This window comes from Rissa tridactyla, chromosome 1 (genome assembly GCF_028500815.1).
Source record: "Rissa tridactyla isolate bRisTri1 chromosome 1, bRisTri1.patW.cur.20221130, whole genome shotgun sequence".
NCBI classification, from domain to species: Eukaryota; Metazoa; Chordata; class Aves; order Charadriiformes; family Laridae; genus Rissa; species Rissa tridactyla.
The window spans coordinates 70,789,092-70,812,630 of NC_071466.1; the positions used below are offsets into that span (position 1 = coordinate 70,789,092).

A 23,539-nucleotide genomic window follows, 5' to 3' on the forward strand; every position below is an offset into this window, starting at 1 on the left:
CAGCTTTTCTTAACCTATATAGACTCTGGCAGATTTAGTACTCAGTGAGCTCGCCGCCCTCTGGGCATTTGTGAATGTCTGTCACCCATTTTTTTGAAAAAACCTTTCACTTCTGCCAAGCGGGGTCGGAGTTGAGTTTCATAGTTGAGAGAAAGAGACAAGGGAGGAGGGGGAAGACACAAACACCATTGCATAAATTCATTAGCCTTGGAGAACAGGCTGCAGAGAGCAAAAGAGGGCTTTGATGAGTGCGATGGATTGAGTTAGTCCCCAGGTTTTTATTAGTATTGAGTGTAATGCTACTTGAGGCCAAGAAGTCCTTGAAGGTTGTTGGAGGCTGATGAGGGAAGACCTGTCCACAGGAAGGAGATGCTTTGTGAATAGCATGGGAAGTGTGTACTCAACATTGCTAGCCCTAACTTCCATACGTCCTCCCCCTGAAACAGGTGGGAATGTAGCCACCACAAATCCATAGTTGTGAACATTTCCCTGTGCTTCAAGCAGTAGGAGATGGGAACGCCCCAAATAAGGCTTGGGGGAAGGTGCTCTTTCTCCTTCTATTTACTCCCCATTCAAAATGTGCTGTTGGATGCCGAAGCATGTATGAAGAGGTGGTGCACGAGGGTGCAACCCTAGTTCAGCATTTAGTGCAGCCATTGAGAAAAAATGGGAGCTGTGGGTACCAGCTTAGAGCTGCCTTAGAGCTACCAGGAAAAGCAGCAATGGCTCTGGAGAAAAGCGGGGCTCCTTTTGTGTGGCAGGAGGTTCCTGAATGCAATTCCACATCAACGGAGAGGTTTTTCTGAAATAACAATTCGTATTTCTTGAAAAAAACAGACTCTGGTTCTCTATTCCTTTTCCCAGTCCCTTTCCTTCAGTCACTTGCTTACTCCATGGTAGCAAATGTGGCAACAACTTCTTATCCACCTTGTTTTGTTGCCATTTACAGCCTGGAGCAGGCAACAGCTGGTTCATTCTTGCAATGCTTTGCCTAGTTTCTGACATGCTTTTCAGCAAGGAGGGGGATCCTCTGAATGCCTTGGAGCACGCCATGGCTGAAGCATCTGGAAGGTCCAAAACACGATGCCACAGGAAACTGTGAGGCGGCCTTAAGTACTGCAGTCTGGGCTCCGTCCACCCCACTGCAGAGAAAGCTGTTTTGAGCAAGGAAGCCTACATCTTCCGTCTGGGAAACAGTCCTGGGGTGCTTCATCCCCAAAGTGTTTGTGTTACAAATAGGAACTTAAAGGGAATGAAGGCCCAAAAATAAAGACGGAAATAAATATCTATTTAAGACTGCTGATGAAGACACTTGATCTGGAGAGGGAGATCTCTGTCTAGACTTGGGCGGGTATATGAGAGTGGGTGTGGAGGCACGTCAGTAGTACTCCCATGCTTTGACATGGAAGGGTTACTTTAGAGGTATGATCAGCAAAGGAGGCAGGACTGCCTCGTCAGTCCGACTGACGGCCTTGCCTGGCTGACACCCACAAACTGGGGGATGCGGCAGCATCGGGTCTTGAAACATGAAGTGCTGGAGCGTGGCCAAGCTGTTCCTGTTCTGCAGGGAGCCACAATGAACAATGGCTGCTCTTCTCTCTTGGTGGAGAGGTCACATGATGTCAATGCCGGGTTAGCTGGGGGATGATGATGATGTGAAGCGCTCTGTGCTGTCTGCACAGCAGAATGGAGAGGCTGGGAGGGGTTGTTGCACAGTTTCATCTCTCTTTTGGGACAGAAGTAGTCAAAAGGAAATTAACTTTGTTAATGTGGTTAACTTTGAAGTTAACTTTAACTAACTCCCTGCACATTTGACCATATTTGACCCTGACCGTATTTGTTTTTTCTAATCGTTTTCTTCCTTTTGCCCAAGCCCGTGATGGCTCATACCTACTGGCTTTGTAGCTTCTTGGATGTATTTTTGCGTCGTTGCTACTGCTGCGCTTCAAGTCGGTTGGACCCATCTGCAAGGGGGATGCCCTTCCCTTAGAGCTATTGCCTTAGAATCATAGAATCGTCTCGGTTGGACCTTTAAGATCATTGAGTCCAACCATTAACCTAACGCTGCCAAAACCACCACTAAACCATGTCCCTAAGCACCACGTCTACCGGTCTTTTAATTACTTGCAGGGATGGTGATTTCCAATGCCTTGTGGTGGGTTGACCGCAGCCAGCAGCTAAGTACCCTCACAGCCACTCACTCCCCCTGCCCCAACACACAGGAGGGAGAATAAGAAAAGCAGAAGTGAGCAAACTTGAGGGCTGGGCAGTTTAATAAGTGAAGGAAAGAAGGAAAAAAACACAAGTGATGCAAAGGCCGCTCACCATCTCCCCTAAGCAAGACTGATGCCCAGCCAGTCGCTGAGCGATAGCTGCCTTGGAAGATAAAACTCCCACCCCCTTGTTCCTCCTCCCAGCTTTTATTGCTGAGCAAGGTGTTATATGGTATGGAATATCGGTCAGTTGGGGTCAGCTGTCCCACCCATGTCCCCTTCCCAACTTCTTGCCTGCCCCTAGCCTACCTGCTATTGGGGTAGCGTGGGCAACAGAGAAGACCTTGATGATGTGCAAGTGCTGTTCAGAAACAGTGAAAACATGGGGATGTTATTGACACTGTTTTAGTGACAAATCTAAAACACGGCACCATACCTGTTGGTATGAAGAAAGTTAACTCTATCCCAGCCAGACCCCAGTACATGGTGGAAAACTTCAGCATTGCAGCACAATGTAATGGAAAAGATTTTTATTTTTTTTCTCTTGGAGAATCCACAAGAGAGAGATCATAGACCTTGTTGTGAGCCTGCAAGGCACAGGAAGCTGCTGGACTGAGTCAGCCTGCAGGAATGGACGCGGCTTACAAAGGCCTAGGGAGGGATGGTATTTATTTACAGCATTTTTTTTATTCTTCCTTATTCAGCAGGTCTGAATTCCCAGTTGTTGTAAATTCTGGGAAATGATGGAAATTATCAGCACGGTTCACATGTTGCCAAATTCTGTGCACGTTTTTGATAGGATGCAAAATGGAAGTATTCTTCTAGGAATAAGTGTTTTCCAACTGTGCAAAGAGTGTGTGCTTGACTCAGAATATGATTATTCCGTATGGGGAATAAAGGGTCTTCTAACGAGGAAATGCACCAGTTTAAACCAATTAAACTGGCAAGGATTCTGCTAGGAGCAACGCTCCAAAACCTAGGGGAAAGCTGAGGCTTTGGAGCATGTTAGGCCAGCACGTATCTGCGTGCAGAGAAGTGACTAACATATTTGTTCAATTTGGCTCCCTTGGCAAAAAGCTTTCTCCCTGGAAGCGTTCCGGCAGGGAGTGGGACAGTGCTCGTCTGCCTCTTCTGGACACCAGTCCATCACACAACGGGGGCTCTAAGTGAGAGATTAGGAAACACGCGGGGTCAAGAAAGAAGTAAAGAATGGCGTTGCCATGATCCACACTTTGGAAATTTCATGTAAGCTTTAGATGACAGACAGCTAAAGCATCCGTGCTGTCTTCTCTGACTGCTAGAGTTTGCCGTACAGGTTTCATCACTCTTTATCCTGATTCTTCAGCTCCTGAAGTCATGGAGACAGCCAGCCTTCCTCTCCTGACCCTTCCCAATCCTCTACGCTTGTCAAGCTCCAGTGGCACTTTCCCTGACCAAGCTCCTCCTGAAGCCCCTGACAGATGAAACCTCCCTCCTAGGCTTCAGTCTGCATCAGGACTTTCTCTACAGCAACGAGAGAGAAGCAGCTGATGTTGCTGTGGTAGAAACGTTGGTCGTATTTCTGGGTTCTTAACGCCACAACCCCACCAACCAACCCCCCTTTAATCCATTATGCTTCATTAACAAATGCCCGGGCTCTGGTATATTTTGGTGCTCAGCCTAATGTGCATAGATGCCAGTTTGAATTGGGGATCGAGGCAACTTCATGGTAGGAAATTATGTCTGGGGACTGTGTTGGATGCTATCTGATACTAACTTCCCTTTAAATAGCTTATTTTGTTATTTTCTTCCCTGTTTTGAGCTAGACTGAAAGCTTGCAGCTAAGTGGAGAGGACACAAAGGGGAGTATTCATCGAAGATAACCTTCGGGTTATCGTGCCTGGGAGGGGTTGGGGCCACTCAGGTTAGATGCTCTGCGTCTCGGCAATTACTTCTGAAGACAGGTTCCTGCTTTGAGCCCTTTGCCTGGAGAATCCTTTCCTTTCACAGGTAGGCGAGCTCCTCTGCACTGAATTTAGCTTTTGTGAACATCTGCGTCCTTGCCCCGGACTGTTGAAGTGCCACGTCACGCAAGTTCGGAAGTACAGTAGGTACAGAAACAGCAGAGGAGGCAACAAAGCAGCACTTCAGTTGAGAGAAATGCTTTTTTTCTTTTCCCCCAAGAATAACTAGATTCATTTGTTGACACAAATGTGAATGAGCAGGCATATCTGAAATGTGTTGGCTTATATTATGTATTCTATATGCCAAACTAGATGATATAATGTAATTTTGCAATTGATTGTAGGAAAGCAAATGAAAAAGCCCATTTAAAAAGGAATCTGCAGTAATACGATTGGAATGAAACTTGCTGTTGCAAACTCCACTAAATAATGGCAACCTGCTTATTTTATCAAAAAAGCTTTATTTCTATAACGCTTCATATATAACGTACTACTAAGTAACGATAATTGAAAAAAAAGTCATGTTGCTTTCTTTGAAGTCTGGCAGTTCCTTTACTCTTGCCGTTTTACAGGAATAGGAGGGAAGCAGGGTCATTCTGACCGAGGGAGGACTCAGCCGCCCCCAGCGCAGCCCTAGAGGCACCAGCTCGAGTAGGAAAATGGCATTAGTAATCATCATAGTTGACGCTTGCCCCGTGCCTGAAGGTGTGCGGATTTCGCGGGCCAATTGGTGAATCTTCATCGTAGTGGTGTTGGTAGTGTCCACCGTAGTATTCATTACGAGCCCGCCCTAAGCTTGTCCAGTAGGAGATGTCATCTTCAAATTTCTGCCAAAAAAAAAAAAAAAAGAAAAAAGAAAATACTTGCTTTCCCAGCCTGAAACTTTACAACGAAGAGAGTGAAACAGAAGTGGCGCAAGATCTTCCTTTTGTCTCTTTCAGAAATTCAGATCCTTTGCGTATTTCAAAATGAAATCTTGAGATCTAAGGAGGGTTGTGACTTGCGCCTACCTTCTCTGTGGGATTAGCGGGAATTCTCCTGCCCAGCCCCACCGGGACCCACCGCCACCTGCTCTGCCCACTGTGAAGTGCTTAACCCGAGAGCGCCTTCAACTGCAACGTGCACTGAGCACCTTTCGTATTTATGTTACCTCTTCAGTGGTGGACTATAAAAACATTTCAGTGCTTTCTACTTAAAAACCTAAAGGTTTGGTTCTCCGTTGCCCCGTGCCTTTAGTTGCAATGGCCCCGACTGCAAAGTGGGTGCAACAGGCTTTTTGCTTTACGCCCGTGATCTTTCACTCCCATTTTGCCTGGGTAAAAAACGAACGTACTGCAGCCTTCTAGCTATGGAAATGCAATAAGCCGCTCAATTCTGCCCACAGCAGCAGGGGAAAAACAGTGTGCAAGGATATCAAATACTTGCCAAGCCCAAAGCCTTTCCATCTGAATGACTCTTTGGAAATATTTTTGGCTGAGATATGGAAAAAAAAGTTTTGCAAAATACACAATGGGTAAGTATGGCCCAAGTCCTTCGCTGGAACAAACAGTTATTTCATTGTTAAAACTGTGTCTTAATACTCAAGAAAACCTACTTAGTGGATTCATTGTATCCCACAACAGGCCCCATTTCAGTTTTTGAAATGCACACAGGAACTCCGAGGAGAATTCATCTTATCTGCATGCTTTGTCCTTATTACTTACTTCTTGGTATTTGCCCCAAGTCTTCATTTTCTGATGCATAAAACCATTTTTCCTATTTTTCCTGTTCCTATTGGGGTAGGGGGATATAGCCACGCTGCTAAAAAGTCACTTTTATGTGCATAATGTCCAGGAGGCTACAAAAAAAATCTATCCTTCATTATTTCAGTCCAGGCAAAGGATTGTTTTTCTAATTGTTCGAGCTTTGAAAATGAGTGCATTCGTCTTCTAAGCCATCCACATAGCATGAAGGTCCAAAATGTGCTCCAGCTTGCCTGTGCCAATGCGGTCTCATTAAACGTATTCATGCAGCTGATGGACGCCAAGAATTCAACATCTGTAACTATTTTTACCTCTTACTAACGTAGAAATTATTCTACACGTGGGACTGCAACTAAATGCCTATTTTTCACCTTATTTCAGCACCTATAGCTTTGTGCAGAGCCAGGAACTTTTGATTCCACTCCAGCGTTTTTCCAAATTAACTGTTTTTTAAAGAAATGTATCCTTCTCGTTTGAAGGGAGGTTGGCTGCAGGTTATCAAATGTTTTTCCTTTCACATTGGGAGTCGAGGCGCTGGCGATGATCAGGAGCCGCCCGCCCCACGGAGGCACACGCCTGCGTTAGGTTCGTAACGTCAGTGCGATTTCGCTGAGGAATGCCAACTACGACCAGCTCGGGGTGGATTTCTCAGCACGTTAAAACGCAAATTGATTAGGTTGAGGCTGCCAAATTAATTTCCTGAAACACAATCGATTGCTTTGGGCCTGGCCGCCTATAACTTTGTCCGGTTGCAATTTGTTAGGCTTAAGCTCCGTAGCAGGCAAGAACTCCAGGCAAGGTTTTAACGTCATTTTTCTCTACTAACAAAATAACATGGAAACCTCTGACAAATACGGAGCTTGTATTACTTTAAAAGAAATAAATCACAGTGTCTGCGAACAGAAACAGGGCAGCTTCTCCCCGGGCCCTCCCCGTGGCTGTGCATCCCCGCTCTGAAGCCCGGCCGACCCCGCGGAAGCCTGACACTCACCGCCTCGTCGAACCCCAGGTACAGGAACTGCTGGTACCACTGCTGCACGTCGGGCTGGCTCCGGTCCCACAGCTGCCGCCTCTGGCGTCTCAGGCTGCTTAGGAACTCCTTGGCCACCGCTTCTTTCACCAACACCTCAGGCTCCGTGGCAACAGGGGCTGAAATTAATTCCCCCCCGCCCCCAAAAGGCATGCCAGGAAATTTTTAGTCAGCCTGGAAGCGCGCGGCTCGCAGCAAGTAAGAAAGTGCTGCTCGCATCGTGCCGTCGCCTTTGCGTGCGTCGCCAGCGCGATGCGTGTCGCAGCAGTAACAGTAGTAAACCCAGGCATCATCGATGTAACAGGATTTCTCAGCTGCCCTCATTCTCTTGGTTTTGATAAAAGCTGTTCTGAGCTCAAAGACATAAGCTAAGTAAGGAATTTAAATAAATAAACCCAAACTGAAAAAGCATACACTGTGTTGCGCTTTGAGGAGAGAACAGGAGACTGGCCTCTGCGTGCTGCTGTTACAGTAATGGGAGAGAAAATGGGAGGTGAAGTTAAAATCCTGAAGAAGCTGGAGAATCATAGAATCGTGGAATGGTTTGGGTCAGAAGGGACCTTAAAGACCATCTAGTTCCAACCCCCTGCCCTGGGCAGGGACACCTCCCACTAGACCAGGCTGCTCAAAGCCCCATCCAGCCTGGCCTTGAAACACTGCTGACTTATTAGGGTGAAGGGATAAAAAGATAGATTATTTTTTTTTAAATCTGTTGTGTAAAAATGTAGCTTTTAAATAATGATGAGTGCTACTAAATGCCCTGTATGCCTGAAAATAAAAGCCCATCAGGCTTCCATAGCGGACTGCTTGGTGGATGCATGGAGACGCCCCAGACCCAGACGTGCCACCTGGCTTGCTCCATGCCTAGGAGGCAGGCAGTTTGCTGCGGCTGCTGGAGGAATTGATGTCCCTCCGAAAGGCACGGAGGTGAGGACTGGCTAGGCCCCTGCCACGCACGGAAATGATAAAACGTGATACGATGTTTGGTCTTCCCGGGAAACTAGAAGCATACCTAGGAGCAGGAGGAACATCTTGGCTTCAGAGAGTTCATGGCAATGAGGGAGAGACCAGGACACGGGCGTGGATGGGGATTTTTGGAGGATGAGAGGGAAGAGGCTGGGGCAGAAGGGGAAGATGTGGAGATGTGAAAACCATTGAAGCAGGGTCTGGGTGGACTCACAGGGAGAGGCAAAGGACTGCAGCGGGAAGGGGATTCCGGAGGTAAAAACGAAAGCTGAGTTGTCGCAGGAAGAGTGGGAAACAGCAGGCTGCCCTGCGGTGATGAGCTGGAAAATGGTCACTCACGGTACGCTGGAGCTGGGTGTTACCACTGGGAAGCAGGACAGTGGGCAAGTGTCACGGGAATGAGCAAGGGACACTGCCAGCAACGGACCCAGTGCTGTGCCCTTAGCCTGCTCGCTTTAGTGCACAGCTGGAAAAGGGGAGCGCAGCTGGAATGAAGGGGCTGTCTATTCCTTGCATCATCGGTTCAAGGCTTTGCAGTTCTTCCTGGGCTCGGCCATGTTGTCTGCACCCCCAGGAAGCCTCCCCTCGGGTGGTCCCTCTCACCAGGGGACCTGAACAAACCATCCGACCGCTGCTGGGGCGCAGGGAGGGCGGCTGTCAGTGCCATCTGCGTGCAAGCACTGCAGAAGGGTGAGATAGGGACCCACACGCAAGGCAAACAGCCGGGGATGGGCCACACATTTCAGGGCAGGCAAGAGGTGGTGGCTGACGGCAAGAAAAACCCAGGGAGAAGTCAGTCAGGCTTGCAGAAAGAGGGAGTCCCCTCTCGGGGGGAGGGGTGTAAAATTCTTTGCCTCAGCCAAAGAGCAGGCTGAGGGGAGGAAACCAAAACTTCTGGGGTGTTTCAGGCTGACCCCCATCTGCTGCAGTGCTGCTTGTCCCCGGCCAGATCCGTTTCCATCCCCTTCCCTCAACCAGCGAGCCGTTCTGTGCATCTGCCCGCTGGGCCCTCAGCCATCATCTCTCCCGTAGAAGGAGAGCAGTCTTCCAAGAAGGAAGAACATGTGGGGCCAAGAGGACAAAGGGAACAAGTCAAGGCATCACGAGCAAGCCCGGTTTGCACATTTTCTCCTCTGCACCTGAGCCAGCAGTATTTCCATGCATTATAATTCCTTGGAAAAGCTTGTGACTTCCCAGAATAAGCCAGCTAAACACCACGTCTGCCATGCATACAACTGGGAAAGGCAGATGCCATGCACCGCTCGGAGCAAAATGCAGGGTACTGCCCGAGGCTGGGAATCCTGGTTTTCAGAGGAGGATGTGACAAGCAGAGCTTCCAGCTTTGCCAGTACCAAATCCCAACCAGAGAAGCAGGCACAGGCTCTGTATGAGCAGGGGGTTTGGGTATGGTACGGAGCAAGAGCGGCTGTGTGGTACCAGCTTTGAGCCGGGAGCTGGTACACCGCTCCTCTGCCTGCCCTCTTCGGGCTGGAGACGCATTGGCGGCGTTGACTGACAGCAACTGACTCGAAGGAATAAATAAGGGAAAGCACTTTGCCATCTCTTCACTTACCTTCTCGCTTCTGAAGCATCAGTTTCAGCTTATTTCCCCTTGAAATATCTAGACAAGTAAAAATAAAACACATACGTTTACTACGAAGGAAATAACAACCAAAAAAAAAAAATCATATTTTGAAAAATACTGAAAGTATTTTTGTCAGAGCTCCAGACCACCAGGCAAAACTCTGCAGCAAGTTTTCGCCAGTGCTTCCCTTTGCTCCCGTTTCGACACTCGAGTGCAACATACGCTGCAGGGAAGCTTTTTGACACTCCAGCATCCTCTCCCCAGCTCTCCTTGGCAAGAGAACCCCGAAACTGGACTTCTTTGCTAATTAAACTAGAATATTTTGCAGCTGAAGACCTCAGCCAGTGCCAGTACCGTGACACAGCATCCAGGGCAACATGATAACCCTGGAAAACCCTGAGCGAGGGGCACGTTAACAACCCGACTGCTTCAGTTTTTTCCCTCGCAGCCTGTCCCGAGGCATGTCGAGGCTGTCGTCCAGCTGCACCCCATTCCCAGAAGGGATCCAAGGCTTCAGCCCAGGGCCGGGCAGCTCAATGGGAGACCTGCAAGTGCTCGGCTGCTCCGAAAAGCTTTATTCGCTCCAAAACAAGCTCTTTAAAAAAAAAGATGCTCAACTTGCGCAAGTGACCCAAAAGTTTCACCCACGCGTGATGCCAGGGGAAGGCTTTTTCCCGTTTCCTGGGGTCAGGTTTTCCCTCCCCGCACCCTGTACCCCGCACCCCGTCCCGGTCGCGGGCGCTCACTCACCGGGGGCCGCGCAGAGCAGCGGGAGGAGGAGGAGGAGGAGGAGGAAGGCGGCTCCGGGCAGGGCCCCGCGGGGGCACGGCGGCGGCATGGCGGCGGCGGCGGCGGGAGACCCACCTGGGCGAGAGGAGACGGAGAGGATGGAGATGGAGCCGGAGCAGGAGCGGGGGGAAGGGGGGGCGAACGCCCGCCCCACGCCGCGCCCCGGCCCGGCCCGGCCCGGTGCCGCGGTGAGGGGCGGGGAGGCGCCCGGGGAGCGGCGGGCGAGGGCAGGGCTGGGAGCAGCTGTGGGCTTCCGTGGGCTTGTGCCCTTTGCGTTCACACGGGGAGTGAGACACACTTCGGTAGGACAAGGCGCCCACCCTCCTGTTTGGCGTGGCACGATTTGGCAGTTCCCAGCAGCGCTTTTTTTTTTTTTCTTTCCCGTTTTTTGGGGGTTTTGTTTGCCTTTTTTTTTTTTTTTTTGTGGTCGCACACAATCCGATGCAACAGGCAAAGACCTTTCAGCAACTCAGGCAGGCTTTTCTTACCGGGCAATTAAAAAAAAAAAATAAATAGCTGTAGTGTGTCCTTTAACATTTCTGTACATATAAAGCCAGTTTGTCAGTTGCTTGTAACAGCAGATGGAAACTGAGAGATTGTTTCAGTGGAAAAACGAATCAGAATCAACCAAAGGTGACTTAGTTCGGGGGTTTTTTCTCTCTCCTTTCCTCCCACCCCCCAAGTCCACAAAAAACCGCAATGCATTTACACTGATCAGCATTAAAAAATAACGTAGATTTCTTTCTCTACATTTAGACAGGTTTATCTTATAGCAGGGGCTCAGGGATGAAAAACCAAACTCACAAACTAAAAATCTTTGCTCAGCAGGATCACAACTGCAATGGTGCCTAAACTTACACTGACTTTTCGAACTCAGGTTTAAGCTCCCCTCAGTGAATTCAGCTTCTCTCAGCTCCTTCCCCTGCAAACGCCAGAAATATCCCAGATGAAGCCCGGTGAAATCCTTGCCCGTTCTCGGACACAAACGTCTCTCTTCCCTCACAGCAGAGACCCACGACACTCGGGAGGCTGCTGTGGGCGTCTCGCCTCCTGCCGAAGCTGTGCCAGGGTCCAGCCAGGAGCACGGGAGGGATTTAGGGCGAGGGAGGGGGAGCCGGGCTCGCTCTGTAACCGACTTGGGAGAAACCTGGCAAGCGCTGGGGCCCCGGCTCCCTCATCCAACAGTTGTTTCCAGACTGGTTGCAGCTCAAACACGAATATATACACACGTGCACATGCACTGTATATACTGTAATTGTATATAAGTATGTATATTGAATACATATGTGTATATGTACGTACACGCGTGTGTATGGCGAGGGAGCTGTGCAGTGGTGTGACAACTCCCTGTGATCAGATGTGGAGCCCATCAGTGCCATTTCAGGCACGGCCAATTGTGGGGGTGGAACGGGACCCTATGGCTGGCGTTACCATTTGCCATAAAACACAGAAGCAGCCCCAGCATGGGCTGGTCGCAGAGTCACAGTATCACAGAATGGCAGGGGCTGGAAGGGACCTCTGGAGATCATCTAGTCCAACCCCCTGCCAGAGCAGGGTCACCTAGACCAGGTGGCACAGGAATGCGTCCAGGCGGGTTTTGAATGTCTCTACCAACAGAGACTCCACCACCTCTCTGGGCAGCCTGTGCCAGTGCTCCACCACCCTCACAGTAAAGAAGTTCCTCCTCATGTTGAGATGGAACTTCCTATGTTCATGTTTGTTCCTGTTACCTCTTGTCCTGTCCCCGGGCACCACTGAAAAGAGCCTGGCCCCATCCACCTGACACCCACCCTTTCAGTATTTGTAAGCATTGATAAGGTCCCCCCTCAGCCGTCTTTTTTGCAGACTGAAAAGACCCAAATCCTTCAGCCTTTCTCCATAGGAGAGGTGTTCCAATCCCCTAATCATCTTCCCAGCCCTTTGCTGTACCCTTTCCAGCAGTTCCCCATCCTCCTTGAACCAGGAAGCCCAGAACTGGTCTCAGGTCCCTGGTCCCTCAGGGATTCCCCAGCGCCAGCCTGAATTGTCACTTCAGGTGACCCCCTCCCCGATTGCTCCACGCATGTCTGCCTTGTGAAAAAAAAGTACTTGGAGATGCACCCAAAGCCTTCCCCCCGCCTTCCTGTCTCCCAGCACTCTCAAGTGAATGCTCAGCCCTATTTGCTCATCCCAGTTGAAGTGGCAGCAGCAACCCCTCCAGCCAAAGAGCCCCTTGCCCTCTGCAGGAGCCGTGGCTTCGGTGGGGAAGAGCAGGAGGGAGCAGCACCTTCCAGACCCCTCTGGTGAAAGCACTCCCATAGGAGGCCGGTGTCCCAGCTTAACTCCTATGAAACTGGGAACAAAAATTTGTCCCTTCTGTCACTGCTTTTGAGTGCTTTTGTCTTCATAGCTCCATGTTTCAAGTGTCAGCAGTCTTAAATGCCGTGTGTTGGAGAAAATACCTGTTCTTTAGAATCAATGTGCCCTTTCACAAATGTAACGCTGACAGCCTCTTGGCTAAAAACACCTGAGGTTTTTGGACAGCTAGTTGCAGAACACAGACAGCAGGGACAGAAGCGAAGAGTACATATGTAAGGCTACATCAGACAGCCACGATGTAGATAATTTAGAAAAACAGGGCAGTAACTCGTGAATATTTACAGTCCACTGATGTATTGGTAATAGCAAAATGTGTTTTGTTCAGCTGGTGGGTTTGTAACAAGTCTTGCGTGGGAGCCAGGGCTCTGCAAGAACTTCAGGTGCTTGGTGCCTCTGGGCCAAGGGAATACAAAGCACAAAAACTCATCCGGGTACCAAATATATCACGATGACTCAATAAACTGCTGAGATAAAATGCTATCATCTGGTGAAACCCAGAGAATGGATTGACTCAAGTGCAAGGTTATTGTAGAAAATAATTGCTCCAGTGGTGGAAGAAGTGATTGACAGAAGAACACAATGCTCAGGGTTAAACGGAGTGCAGTATCTTCCCAGAAGAGGTCACTTTCTCAGTTCAGGGGACAGAAGTTTTTGACATAAAGTAAAAAAGTTGTGTAAAAATATAACACCACTTCTTTTCAAAGGCAGTGGCCAGAGGTGACTGGTATTTTCCCAGTAGAAATTTTTATTTCTGTTCCAGGTTGTTTTAAGGACTAAGGCAGTGTTGCCCTGCTGTTATACTATGATACATTTTTTTCCTGCTAAGCTTGTGACTACTGCATCATTATTAGAAGAATTTACCTTCAAATGAATATCCATGTTTATTGACACACCTGCGGTACCCTTTTCTGTTATTTGCCATGCAAAAACACAGACGCTCTGTGTGTGCAACTGATACTGCAGTGATTTCCTGGGTTGTCCCCATCAGCCGTAATGTTGCCCTCTTTAAAACATCCCTTTCTTCAGTACGTAGGAGTTTTAGGCTTGTCTTGGGGCTTGGTTTGCCTCTGCTGGCACACCAGTGCTGGGAGCTCTCTGCCGGCTCGGCTGCGCAGCATCCCCAAGGGCTCCCAGTCAGCAAGTCTGGGCTAATGACGTCATTCGGTTTTACATGTCTTTCATCACCACTGGCGACAATGGCAGGCTCTTGGTGTCGAAACTTTGTTGAAAGATGCTAATTAACGTCCTCAGCAGGACTGTTCCCCAGACAGCTCTGGGATGAGCAGGGGTGAGCAGGGCCCCTTTCACACACCATGTAAAATTCCATCAAGCCCCTTAGCGTAATGAGGACCGCTAATTGGAGGGATGCCCGCAGCAGGAAGGAGCTGGCGGGTTTCGCCTCTTCCCCAGCATGGGGCTGGGCTATGGTCTTGCAAGCCTGCGTGTTGAGGCAGAAATCTGGGAGCAATCCAACAGAAAGCCACTCTGAGCCTGACCTTGAGAAACAACAGGCAGGAGCCAGGCAAGGAGCTCTCTGGAGACGGAGAAATCCCCATTGCTGAGCCTACTGCCAGCCAGCATTGTTTTTGGAGCCTGCAGGACTTTGTGTGTATTTTTGGGGGGAAGCAGGTAAGATTCTAGTTGATTTTATTCTAGTTGATTTTTTTTTAAAACAGTTCTGCAGCTCGCCGCATGTTTCGTGACTGCTCAGGCGACCCTGTTTCCCCCATGTGATCCCCAAGTTTACGCATAGTGGTTTTAAGCCCAGTGGCTTCTAAAACTACCTAAAGCGGTGTGGGCATGTGTGGCAGCTTAACTGATCCGAACTAAACTGGGGGAAAAAATCTTGGCCCTGAAGCATCACTGATTTTTTAAGAGGCTGAATTCCTTGATTATTGTTGTACATTTTGCCTAAAATTAAGTACAGCGAGATTCCTGAATAGCAAAGAGACACCTCTGCCTTTGCATCTCATCACAGTAGCTGTTGAGAGAACTGTGTTGTATTCATTAAAATGTAAGAGATAGCATCAGTAACGACCATTCAAGGGTATTCTGAAATTCAAAGCACAAAAAGTCATGTCAAATAGATTAATCTTGGTTTCTTTCCTTCTTCCTTTATTAACCTTCATGTTTTCAAGCATTTCAACACAACAATGTTTTTAAATATAGTGTAGATTAAATGCTTATGTAGTCACAGGACTCCCAAAGCTGTATTTTCAAGTAAAAACCCCATCAAATATATCAAAACTTATGATAAAATACCTGGCATCAGCTTACTAACATAGTAGGCAAATAGATAAATTGGAAATGGGCCAGGGATTGCAGGAGATGACACTTCATATTTTGCAAAGAAGCACCATGAAGATTTCAATGATCCACTGAAACGACCCATTTGACCAAGAACACGGCAGCATTGAACAGTGTTTCCCAACACCCAGAAAATGATTATTTCCTGTTAATGAGGTTTTTACAAAATCTCCCAGCCATATTGCCCCGGTCGCTAGCCTTAGGACAGAGGCACTTGGCGCTCCAGATATTGTTTTCTGCAGCCTGTTCCAAGAAAACCGCAGGAGTCCTGTTTTCCTTCCAAACAGAAGGAATAACATTTAAGGCATCAGTCAGCTCTTTCCAAAATATTTTGAGTTTCATACTATTTCTTCCACTGCTCCAGAGTCCTTCTGATAGTGACAGGACCAGCCCCAAGTCCCAGGACAAAGACCTTTGCCTTAGGGAAATTTTATTTGTTGCTGGCTATGAGTTCGTTGGCCTCAACGCATGGTTTGTGACACATCTCATCCATTGCCTCTCAACTGCCTGCACCATTACTTTGGTCCATGTTATTAATAAATATTAGTGTTTATATTTTCCATAAAAACCAGCTTAAAATACAGTCTTTCATGTTTTTTTCCCCTGTGCTTGGCTACTGCTGATATTTTTTACAGCTTCTGGCTGACCCTGTCAGATAAGAAATGGTGTCTGTTGGTCTGTCCATCCTCCCCCCTTCACTGACTGACAGTACTTTGCTGCCCTCGCTGCAGAATTAACCTTATTGCTCTCGTGATAAGCACAGTGAGAAGCGGATTAGTTCAGCAACGTTATCTGATCATGGCTGCTTCCTTTCTGCAGAGGGATACAAAAAATTCTCTCTCGAAGAAATCCTTCTCCTTTTTCTCTCCCACTGCCTCCAGTATATTTTTAGGATAAATCTGGAAGTATATGGCAAGTCTGCAAGTCAGATCTAGCAGGGAGGGAGATGGACAGGACTGTAGGATGTTACAATGTGTCTTTTTACCACAGCCTGATTTCACTTGAATCATTCTTTCTTTTACTGATGTCTCTCTCGGGACTCTACTTTTTATGCTTCAAAACTTTTTTCCTGAACGCTTATTTCTGAGCTATTTTTGGCTTGCTTTCATTCCCTTATTCTATTATTCACATCCAGAATGCACGCACACTCTTTGAAAGAAAACCAAAAAAACCAACAAAAACCCTCCACCCAACAAACAGACTGCCACTACTCAAAGATCAGTAAATGTAAAGTCCTGAAAATCTTAAATTTAGCAAGTTGGTAGGGGGCAGATGGGGAAGTCTCTCTGCCCCCTACTGCCTCATCCTCCCCTCTCTTACCGGCACTGCCTCTAGTACTTTCTGGAGACAAATCAGTTTGCTAAAAGAGCAGACCCAGTTTACTTTTGCTGGGTTAGGTATCTCCAGGACCAGTGAGCTGTGGTGGCTCAGGCAGGTGGTTTGCAAGCGCTGGGGCCAAGTAAGAAGGTGGTGGGAGAGTATGGCCAGAAGTGGGAAGGGGGTGAAACTGGTGAAACAGAACTTCTCCGTTTTACTGAGGTGGGTAGTGTGTCTGACCCTTCCCAAGGACTAGCCGGGGGTCAGGCTCAGGCAATGCTTGGTAAGCACTGGCCCAGGAGCAGATCACCGCAGAGAGAGAGGAGTAACCTGACTCCACACTGATCCCATCCCGCCTGAGCACCCTGATCTGATCCCTTCCTCCTCTGGTATTGTGTTTGAGGCTTTAGCAATGCCTAAAGCTGGTCCGCGCAGGCCAAATCGGTGTCTTCATGACCCTTGGGTGATCACTCATGTGCCTTGTTAAATTTGGGCATGCTCCAGAGTGGAGCAGGGAGATTTACTAGCCGGAAAAGTTTGCTTGTTGAGGAGCAAAGGGCTTGAGAGAGTGACAGGTTAGCTCTACCCAAGGTTTCCTTCCTCACGCCTCGGTCCCCTCAGCCCCAGCAGCCTGAAGCATCTCCACTGCAACCTCACCGGCGTGGATGTACGTAAGCCTCAGAGACCTGTAGGGACACAGCACACACCTACTGAGCATGTGCTTTAAAACCATTCCTTTAAAATTTGAAATAGGGCAAAGTGGGTGCATTTTTATGGGGAAGCAAAAGGGGCCCACCCCAGAGCGCTGCTCACAGTTTGAAGCCCCCATTTCAAAGCACGGGGCTGGAACATCACCTGAAGCCTGTTGGGCATTTTTAGCGTAAACAAACCAACCCTGCTTTCCCCTGCCTGCCTTCTCAGGCAGGTTAGGAATCACATGGGCTGAAATTTTCAGCAGCACCGCCAGCCTGCCTGAGGCAGGCCCCCGGCACACAAAACGTCTGCTGGAACGGTCAAAATATGGCAAAGTCATCGGCAGGGGAGGGCAGGTGATTGCTCCCTCCTCGGGTCGAACACCAGCCTTTGGGAGCCTGAATAGCAGGCGGCGCGTCCCAGCTGGAAGCAGGATTCTCAGGTTATCAGAGCAGAAACCTCACTTGTCTTCCCGACGTTATCACGTGTGACCTTATGCCTCTCTTGATCTGCTTAGTGGCCGCTCTCGCTGGCTCAGCTTTATATCTGTGCTTTCCAGCTTCACAGGTGCCCTGCCTGTGAACAAGCCCGTGCCTCTGCTCCTCTGATGCTGGATTACCTCTCTGAGTCACAGCTCGGTTTGTTTCCAGGAGAACGCGCTTTCTGCAGTCTCTCCGTGACGCCCCTGAGGACGAGATTGTGGCATCTTTAATCTCCCCACCCGAAGCCCCACCGCCCCGGGCCGTGCGTGGATGGCAGCGACTTCAGAGGGTGCCTGTGCCAGCCTGGCAGTACCATGGCTGCGGGGTATGGATATGTGAGGGGAGATCTTATTTTTTTTTTTTGTCTGTTGTGATCATTTAGGCATCCGTCCTGCAAGAATTCATGCACACATGTATTTTTCATCAGAAGAGCCCTAAGGAATTCCATTTATTTCAGGAAGAGTAAATCCCAGTCTGCTGCTGCTATGCCTGAGTCTTGCAAAACGCCGGCGTACAGAAATGTGGCTCCCCTGGATTGGCAGGCGCTTCATCCCCATCTCTTTGCTCTCCTGGGGTTGTCTTCAGGGGGTGTCAGGGAGGAATGCCACAGGGCTCTGATCCCGAAGTGCTGCACGGAGCCTCACCCAACTCACAGAAGGGTCCATTATTAGCTCTGTCTGTGCTAATGGGGCTGCACAACTTCTCAACTCAAGTTAGCTCTCCTTCACCCAAGCAGAAGAACCTGCCCACATTTGTTGATGTAGACGGGCCTCTGAAGTCCCTGCTAGCTGCTCTGGGTGTTGGCATAATTGCTTTTATGCCTTGGAGCTCCTGCCATTGGGGATGGCTGAAGCACAGAGCAGTTGATAACGCTGTCATCCATCTCCAGCATGTTGTTTCCTCACCATCAAAAATGTCTTGGTGGGCAAGACACACCCACTTTGGGCTAGATCACTCAGTTTTGGGGCAGACCAGATATGGAGTTTAACGAGAAAGCTAATCTGCCTCTGAGGCTGCAGTTCTTCAAGGTGGGGCGAGCAATTTAATGACTTGCTGCTACCAAAACCACACCAAAACTATTTTGCCTCCAACTTTCTGAAGATCTGCTACTATAAACCTTTGCGTCCAACTCCTTTTTTTTTTTTTTTTTAATGAAAATGGCCTCTTCCATGAAACTGCTTTTAGTTTTGCTTTAAAAAACACCTTCCTGGTTTAACATCTCTTCACACTCTGCACTGTAGAGCTGCAGTACTCTTCCTAAGCAAAGGATGGTGATTGGCTTTCTATTAGGTAATGTCACCACTTAATGGCCACAATGGAAAAATGCTTTCACTTGGTAATTACTAGTAATGATGCAGTGGTTGTAAGTCTAATAGATGTTAGCTGGACATTATTTGGGGCTGGGGAGGACCTGAGCAGGGTAATTGCACAGTGGTGCTCTGGTGACACTGATCTCTTTCTCTCCTATGTGTGTCCAGGTTAGTGTTTAGCCATAGAGGAGTGAGTAAACACATAGGCAAACCTTTGAGGACTTCTTGTACCCTACAGAAACAGCACAAGCACAGTAATGACTATATGATAGAGCAGGAGAGGCCACACAGTAGCTTAAGATTATTCATTTTCACTCAAGTAATAACTGGGTTAGGAACATCTTCTTAAAGACGGCCATTTAAACTTTTATGTTTCATGCTGGTTAATACAGATGCAGGGACAGCATGCAACATACAATTGAGCTTTGCTGTTGATGATCATTAATCAGAGACAGTAAGATAGGAGCTTTGCTGCCTTTGGTCAGTGAAGAGAAAATGGGGGAGCAGAGATCAGTCATGTTTTGAAGTGTGCAGTGCCCGACAAGGGAGCACGTTTTTCAGAGGCCTAACCTGGCCCACTACTGGACAAATTTTAGGCACCCGGGCAAGAATAATCCTGGTGTTGTTGACTCTAATGCAACACTGGTCCTTGAGTTTAGCAAAGTTAACACTTCACTTTTGATCATTTCATATGAAAGTTTTGTCATGGGGCTTGCGTTGGCCGTTTCATGAGAAACAGTGCTACACTAAAGAAAAAAAACAAACAAAAAACCCCAGCCCAATACCAATATAACCGAATCTCTGAATCATTATGAAGCCACTAAATACGCCTATGGAAAAGTTTTTCCATAGTAGTAATCTTGCATGACTTATTAATGTATTTTGTGCTTAAAGCAAGCCATACTGAAATGTTTGGAGAGGAAGGAGAGAACTGCACAGCAGAGAGAGGAGAGAAATACACAGCAGAGAGAGGGCTTTTTCTCTTTATCTGAAAAAAGGAGCGTATGTTGTAAGGTATATGTTTCAGTAAAGAAGCCAAAACCCTCAAATCTCCACTACTGTCACCATTCCTGTACAGTTCCCATCAAACCTACGGTCTCAATATGTGAAACAATCAATCAGTCTTCCTCAGCCAGGGAGAGATCCTGCTGCCCAAGGCACAGATTGATTTCCCTGCAAGCGCACAGACAATGGCAGGCTAGGCTAAAAAAGCAACAAAGTAAAACAAAGGCTGACAGAATACCTTCATTTTGGTTTCATTACGGACAAATTCCACCTCCTCTTATTTCATCAGAGGTTTCTATCCCATATTCATCTCTGGTTTCCACTTAAACATCATGTATTTTCATTTAAAATAATCTCTCACACACAGAGAACTAAACTCTTACATGTAAATGAAAAATAAAGAGCAGGAATATTATTCGAAGATGTAAACACATTCTCTGCATAGCAGTATATTGGAAAATGTATCTGCCTTTTCCCTTCCCAGCCTATGTGAGCAGCTTCAGGAATAAATTATCCAAAATGATCTGAGGCTGAGTTTGTGACAAGAGCAATTATAGTTATGAAACACGTATGTTTTGTTTACCACTATTTGAATTCTGTGCACAGGCAATGCATGTGCAGATAGGGAAGCCGCCTCGCTTCTGGAGTGCTTCTAACCTAATTGGATGCGTAATGGGCTCAGAGTCTAACTCTAGAGGAAAAATATCGGATGTCAGCAAGCATGTGGAAGGTATAAGACATTTTTCTTGGACAACATTGGAATAACTTAAGAAATATTGTCTTGGACTATGTGGATCTTTCTTAATCAAGGGCAGTTGTTTTTTTTTCTTGCTAAATGACAGTCTTTGTCACAAGTACTCTTCTTGATCCTGAAACATGAGTGTATACAGGGGTGTCAGAGGTTCTGAATTATGCAGGTGGTCATCCCAGAGTGATGACTTCTAGCCTTAAAACCCATACATCTCTCTCGGATGTGAAAGAAAGGAAAAAACAGGTGGTAGCTCCGAGTTTGTACATTTACAAATCCCCTATGAAATTGTTTGCTCCAAATTTATACAAAAATGTCAGCTGAAGCCAACTTTCCTTCAACCTAACCGTTACCGCTTTCCCATCAATTGCATGGCAGTGGCTTAAAGCAATACCTGAAAAAGGAGGACGTCTGTTGACAGAGGTACAAGGAGCAGAGGGGCTGCAGGGAAGCAGCAGAGCAGGCAAAGGGTGGTAGCGTAACAGATCAGAAAGACCAAAGGGCAAGAGCGGGACCCAATTCTGTAAGGCCCTGACGAATTACATTTACTCCCAGAAGTCAAAGACTTGTGCCTCTTGCTGGGGATGAAAGCTGCCTGGCACGTGGTAAGAATATTCTTTACAAGCCCAGCCTTCACAAAGCCAAGTAACAAAGATGTGCGTTTTCCCATCGCTACACTGAGACCCAACCATCTGACTGCCACAGGGACCAACTGACATAAAGGCTTATCCGTCCTATAACTGAAAATCCAGGTTAGATCCACGCTCTGTTAACTGTTCGGTTCCAAGGGCTTCAGCATCTTTTTTCAGTAACCACACACGGCGATCAATATTTTCAAAGGCCGTTGACACAGCCTTAAAGGCATCCCATCTGTGTCGATCACCGGAGAGCTTCTCATCTCCGTATATCCGCATTAGCCTTCACAGGGAATGAAGCCGTATTAAAAAAAGACATCGAGTATGAGACCTCTAAATAATACCCAAACGGATTTATTACAGAGTGTCAGTGTGTTGCAACATCCAAATGAACATCCAGGAGAGAAGCCCCAGAAAATATCAGCCCCTGCACAGTTTCTTTCAGACAACCCTTGCGTACATCATTAAGTCTTGCCTGTAGTAAGTCAAGCCAAACACAGCATGCCAACGTTTCTATTTTTCAGCCTGCGCTAAATAAATGGGTTTCTCCTATTGTTTTTTAATGGCAGATGTTTCCCTTTGAATTTTCATGCGCTAGCATAGGTCATTCTACTGTCAGCTTAAAATTCTGTGTGTCTACGTGAATGTAGATGATAAACTGCAATGTTCAAACCTGCATATGAGTGAATAGACCCCTCTATGCCACATTTTTTTTAAAACAGTGTCTGTCCATCGCTGTTCCCTGTGTTTGTTAAGGGACAATGTTCTTCCACCCTACCCTTATACTAAGAACTTCCCTAAGCCAGCTAGATTCCTAAAAATGCCCAGAGTCAAACTTATTCAGGAGAGCTCTTCTTTCTATTAGGCATTTGTTTGAGGCCAGGAATAGAGCTTGGCCCAAAAAAAAAACCTTGGCAGGTCTCGGTAAGGGTTCAGTTGAAAGAGTTATGTAGAAATCCGTGCCTGATTTAACCGCCTGCCTCCAAACAGCAAACACAAAGCTGGCTGCCTTGCCCCGATCCCCCTGCCCAACCTGCCAGCACAGCACGTTCCTGCACGGTTGCGTACGTTAGTCAGGGATGTGACAAATTGTCACTTCTGACCATTTTCATCAGTCCACCCGGAGGGATGCTGCGGCTGGGCTGGGACACGTGTACCCTGGGGGAACTGTGGCTACAACTGACCCTGGGGGAACTGTGGCTACAACTGCATCCCTGTGCCGGCAATGTACCTTCTGCAGACCTGGCTTAAGTCCTCAGGCTATCTGTACTATGAGCTGGTAAAAAACAGTCTTGGGCAGGGAGGTGGGGGGAAACTAGCCTTTATAAACATATTAACTGATGAACAGATTTGAGGATTAAAAGTATACTGTGGCTGCTGCTTGCAGCTTGCTTTCAGCTTGCTCAAAGTGAAGCAGAGCTACTGAATCATCAAGCTTGCTTTTGTTAAAAATACTTTCTGTTTATTCCCCAAACGCGGCATTCTTAATTGCACCTATAAATTACTTTTTTGGTCCTGTAGTGTAGCAGCATGAAAGGCAAGTTTGGAAATGGAATCTGTCAAATCTACAAAAGTACATACACCATAATGCATCTGTGCTACAAACTGCAGCTTTCATTAAAGCAGTGATTTTTAGTTGTTTCCTCGTTGGTCAGCTGCAATAAAGAAGATATTAAGAAACAAACAACAGCATTACCAGAGACTATGCTAATAATCCTTCACATCCGCTCACTGTCCTTTATTCTTAATATTTTCAGCCATTTCCTCCGCTACGGAGCGCGCATTCACACCCCCGTGCGCACAGACACACGCGTGCACAGACGGACAAAGAGCCGCCTCCCAGCAAGGAAAATGCCCCGCATGAGGCTACAGACCGCTGAAGGCTAAAACATTGCTCTACAACACCCCGCAGTTGCCATCAGGGCAGAAGTAAGATACCACAATAATTTTTTCTAAAGAACGCTAGCATGTTTTTTGACATTCCTCCCCTTCCTCCAGCAAACAAATATTTTATCAGTTTTACCTTTAAAATAATATGCTTCCTGTCTCCTTCCCAAATGCCTGGCCGGAAGAAATGACCTTTCCTGCCAGCAGAACAAGTTTCTCTTTATTTCGGCATGTCTTGCCTTCTGCAAGCAGGGCAACAAGCGACCAAGGTTGTGAGCGCAGGAGCCACGGGGACTGTCGGGGATGCCGGGCGTGAAAGGCGCGTTTATTCTGCCTCTCCTGAATCCCAGCCCCTCGGACTGCTCGCGTCCGGATCGAGTGTGGAGAATCACGTTTCTGCTTAATCAGGCCGGCTGCCTGGAGAAAGATGATTGCAAGCAGATGTACCCGTGTTCTCATGTGAAAGGAATTTGGGCTTTTGTGGCGGCTGTACGATGAGCGACCGGCACCCAGGAGTACTTCAGTGCTC

At 47.7% G+C, this 23,539-nt stretch overlaps 1 protein-coding gene across 1 annotated transcript; it reads right to left on the reverse strand.

The window, feature by feature from the left end:
* Nucleotides 1-4,597: 4,597 nt before the first annotated feature.
* Nucleotides 4,598-23,277, reverse strand: ECRG4 (ECRG4 augurin precursor). Its single transcript, XM_054186987.1, has 5 exons — nt 23,147-23,277; nt 10,230-10,343; nt 9,468-9,515; nt 6,890-7,047; nt 4,598-4,983 (listed from the first exon to the last, which is right to left on the reverse strand). Exons 2-5 carry the CDS (start codon nt 10,315-10,317, stop codon nt 4,822-4,824), a joined length of 456 nt encoding a protein of 151 aa, XP_054042962.1. The 5' UTR covers nt 10,318-10,343; nt 23,147-23,277; the 3' UTR covers nt 4,598-4,821.
* Nucleotides 23,278-23,539: the final 262 nt, after the last annotated feature.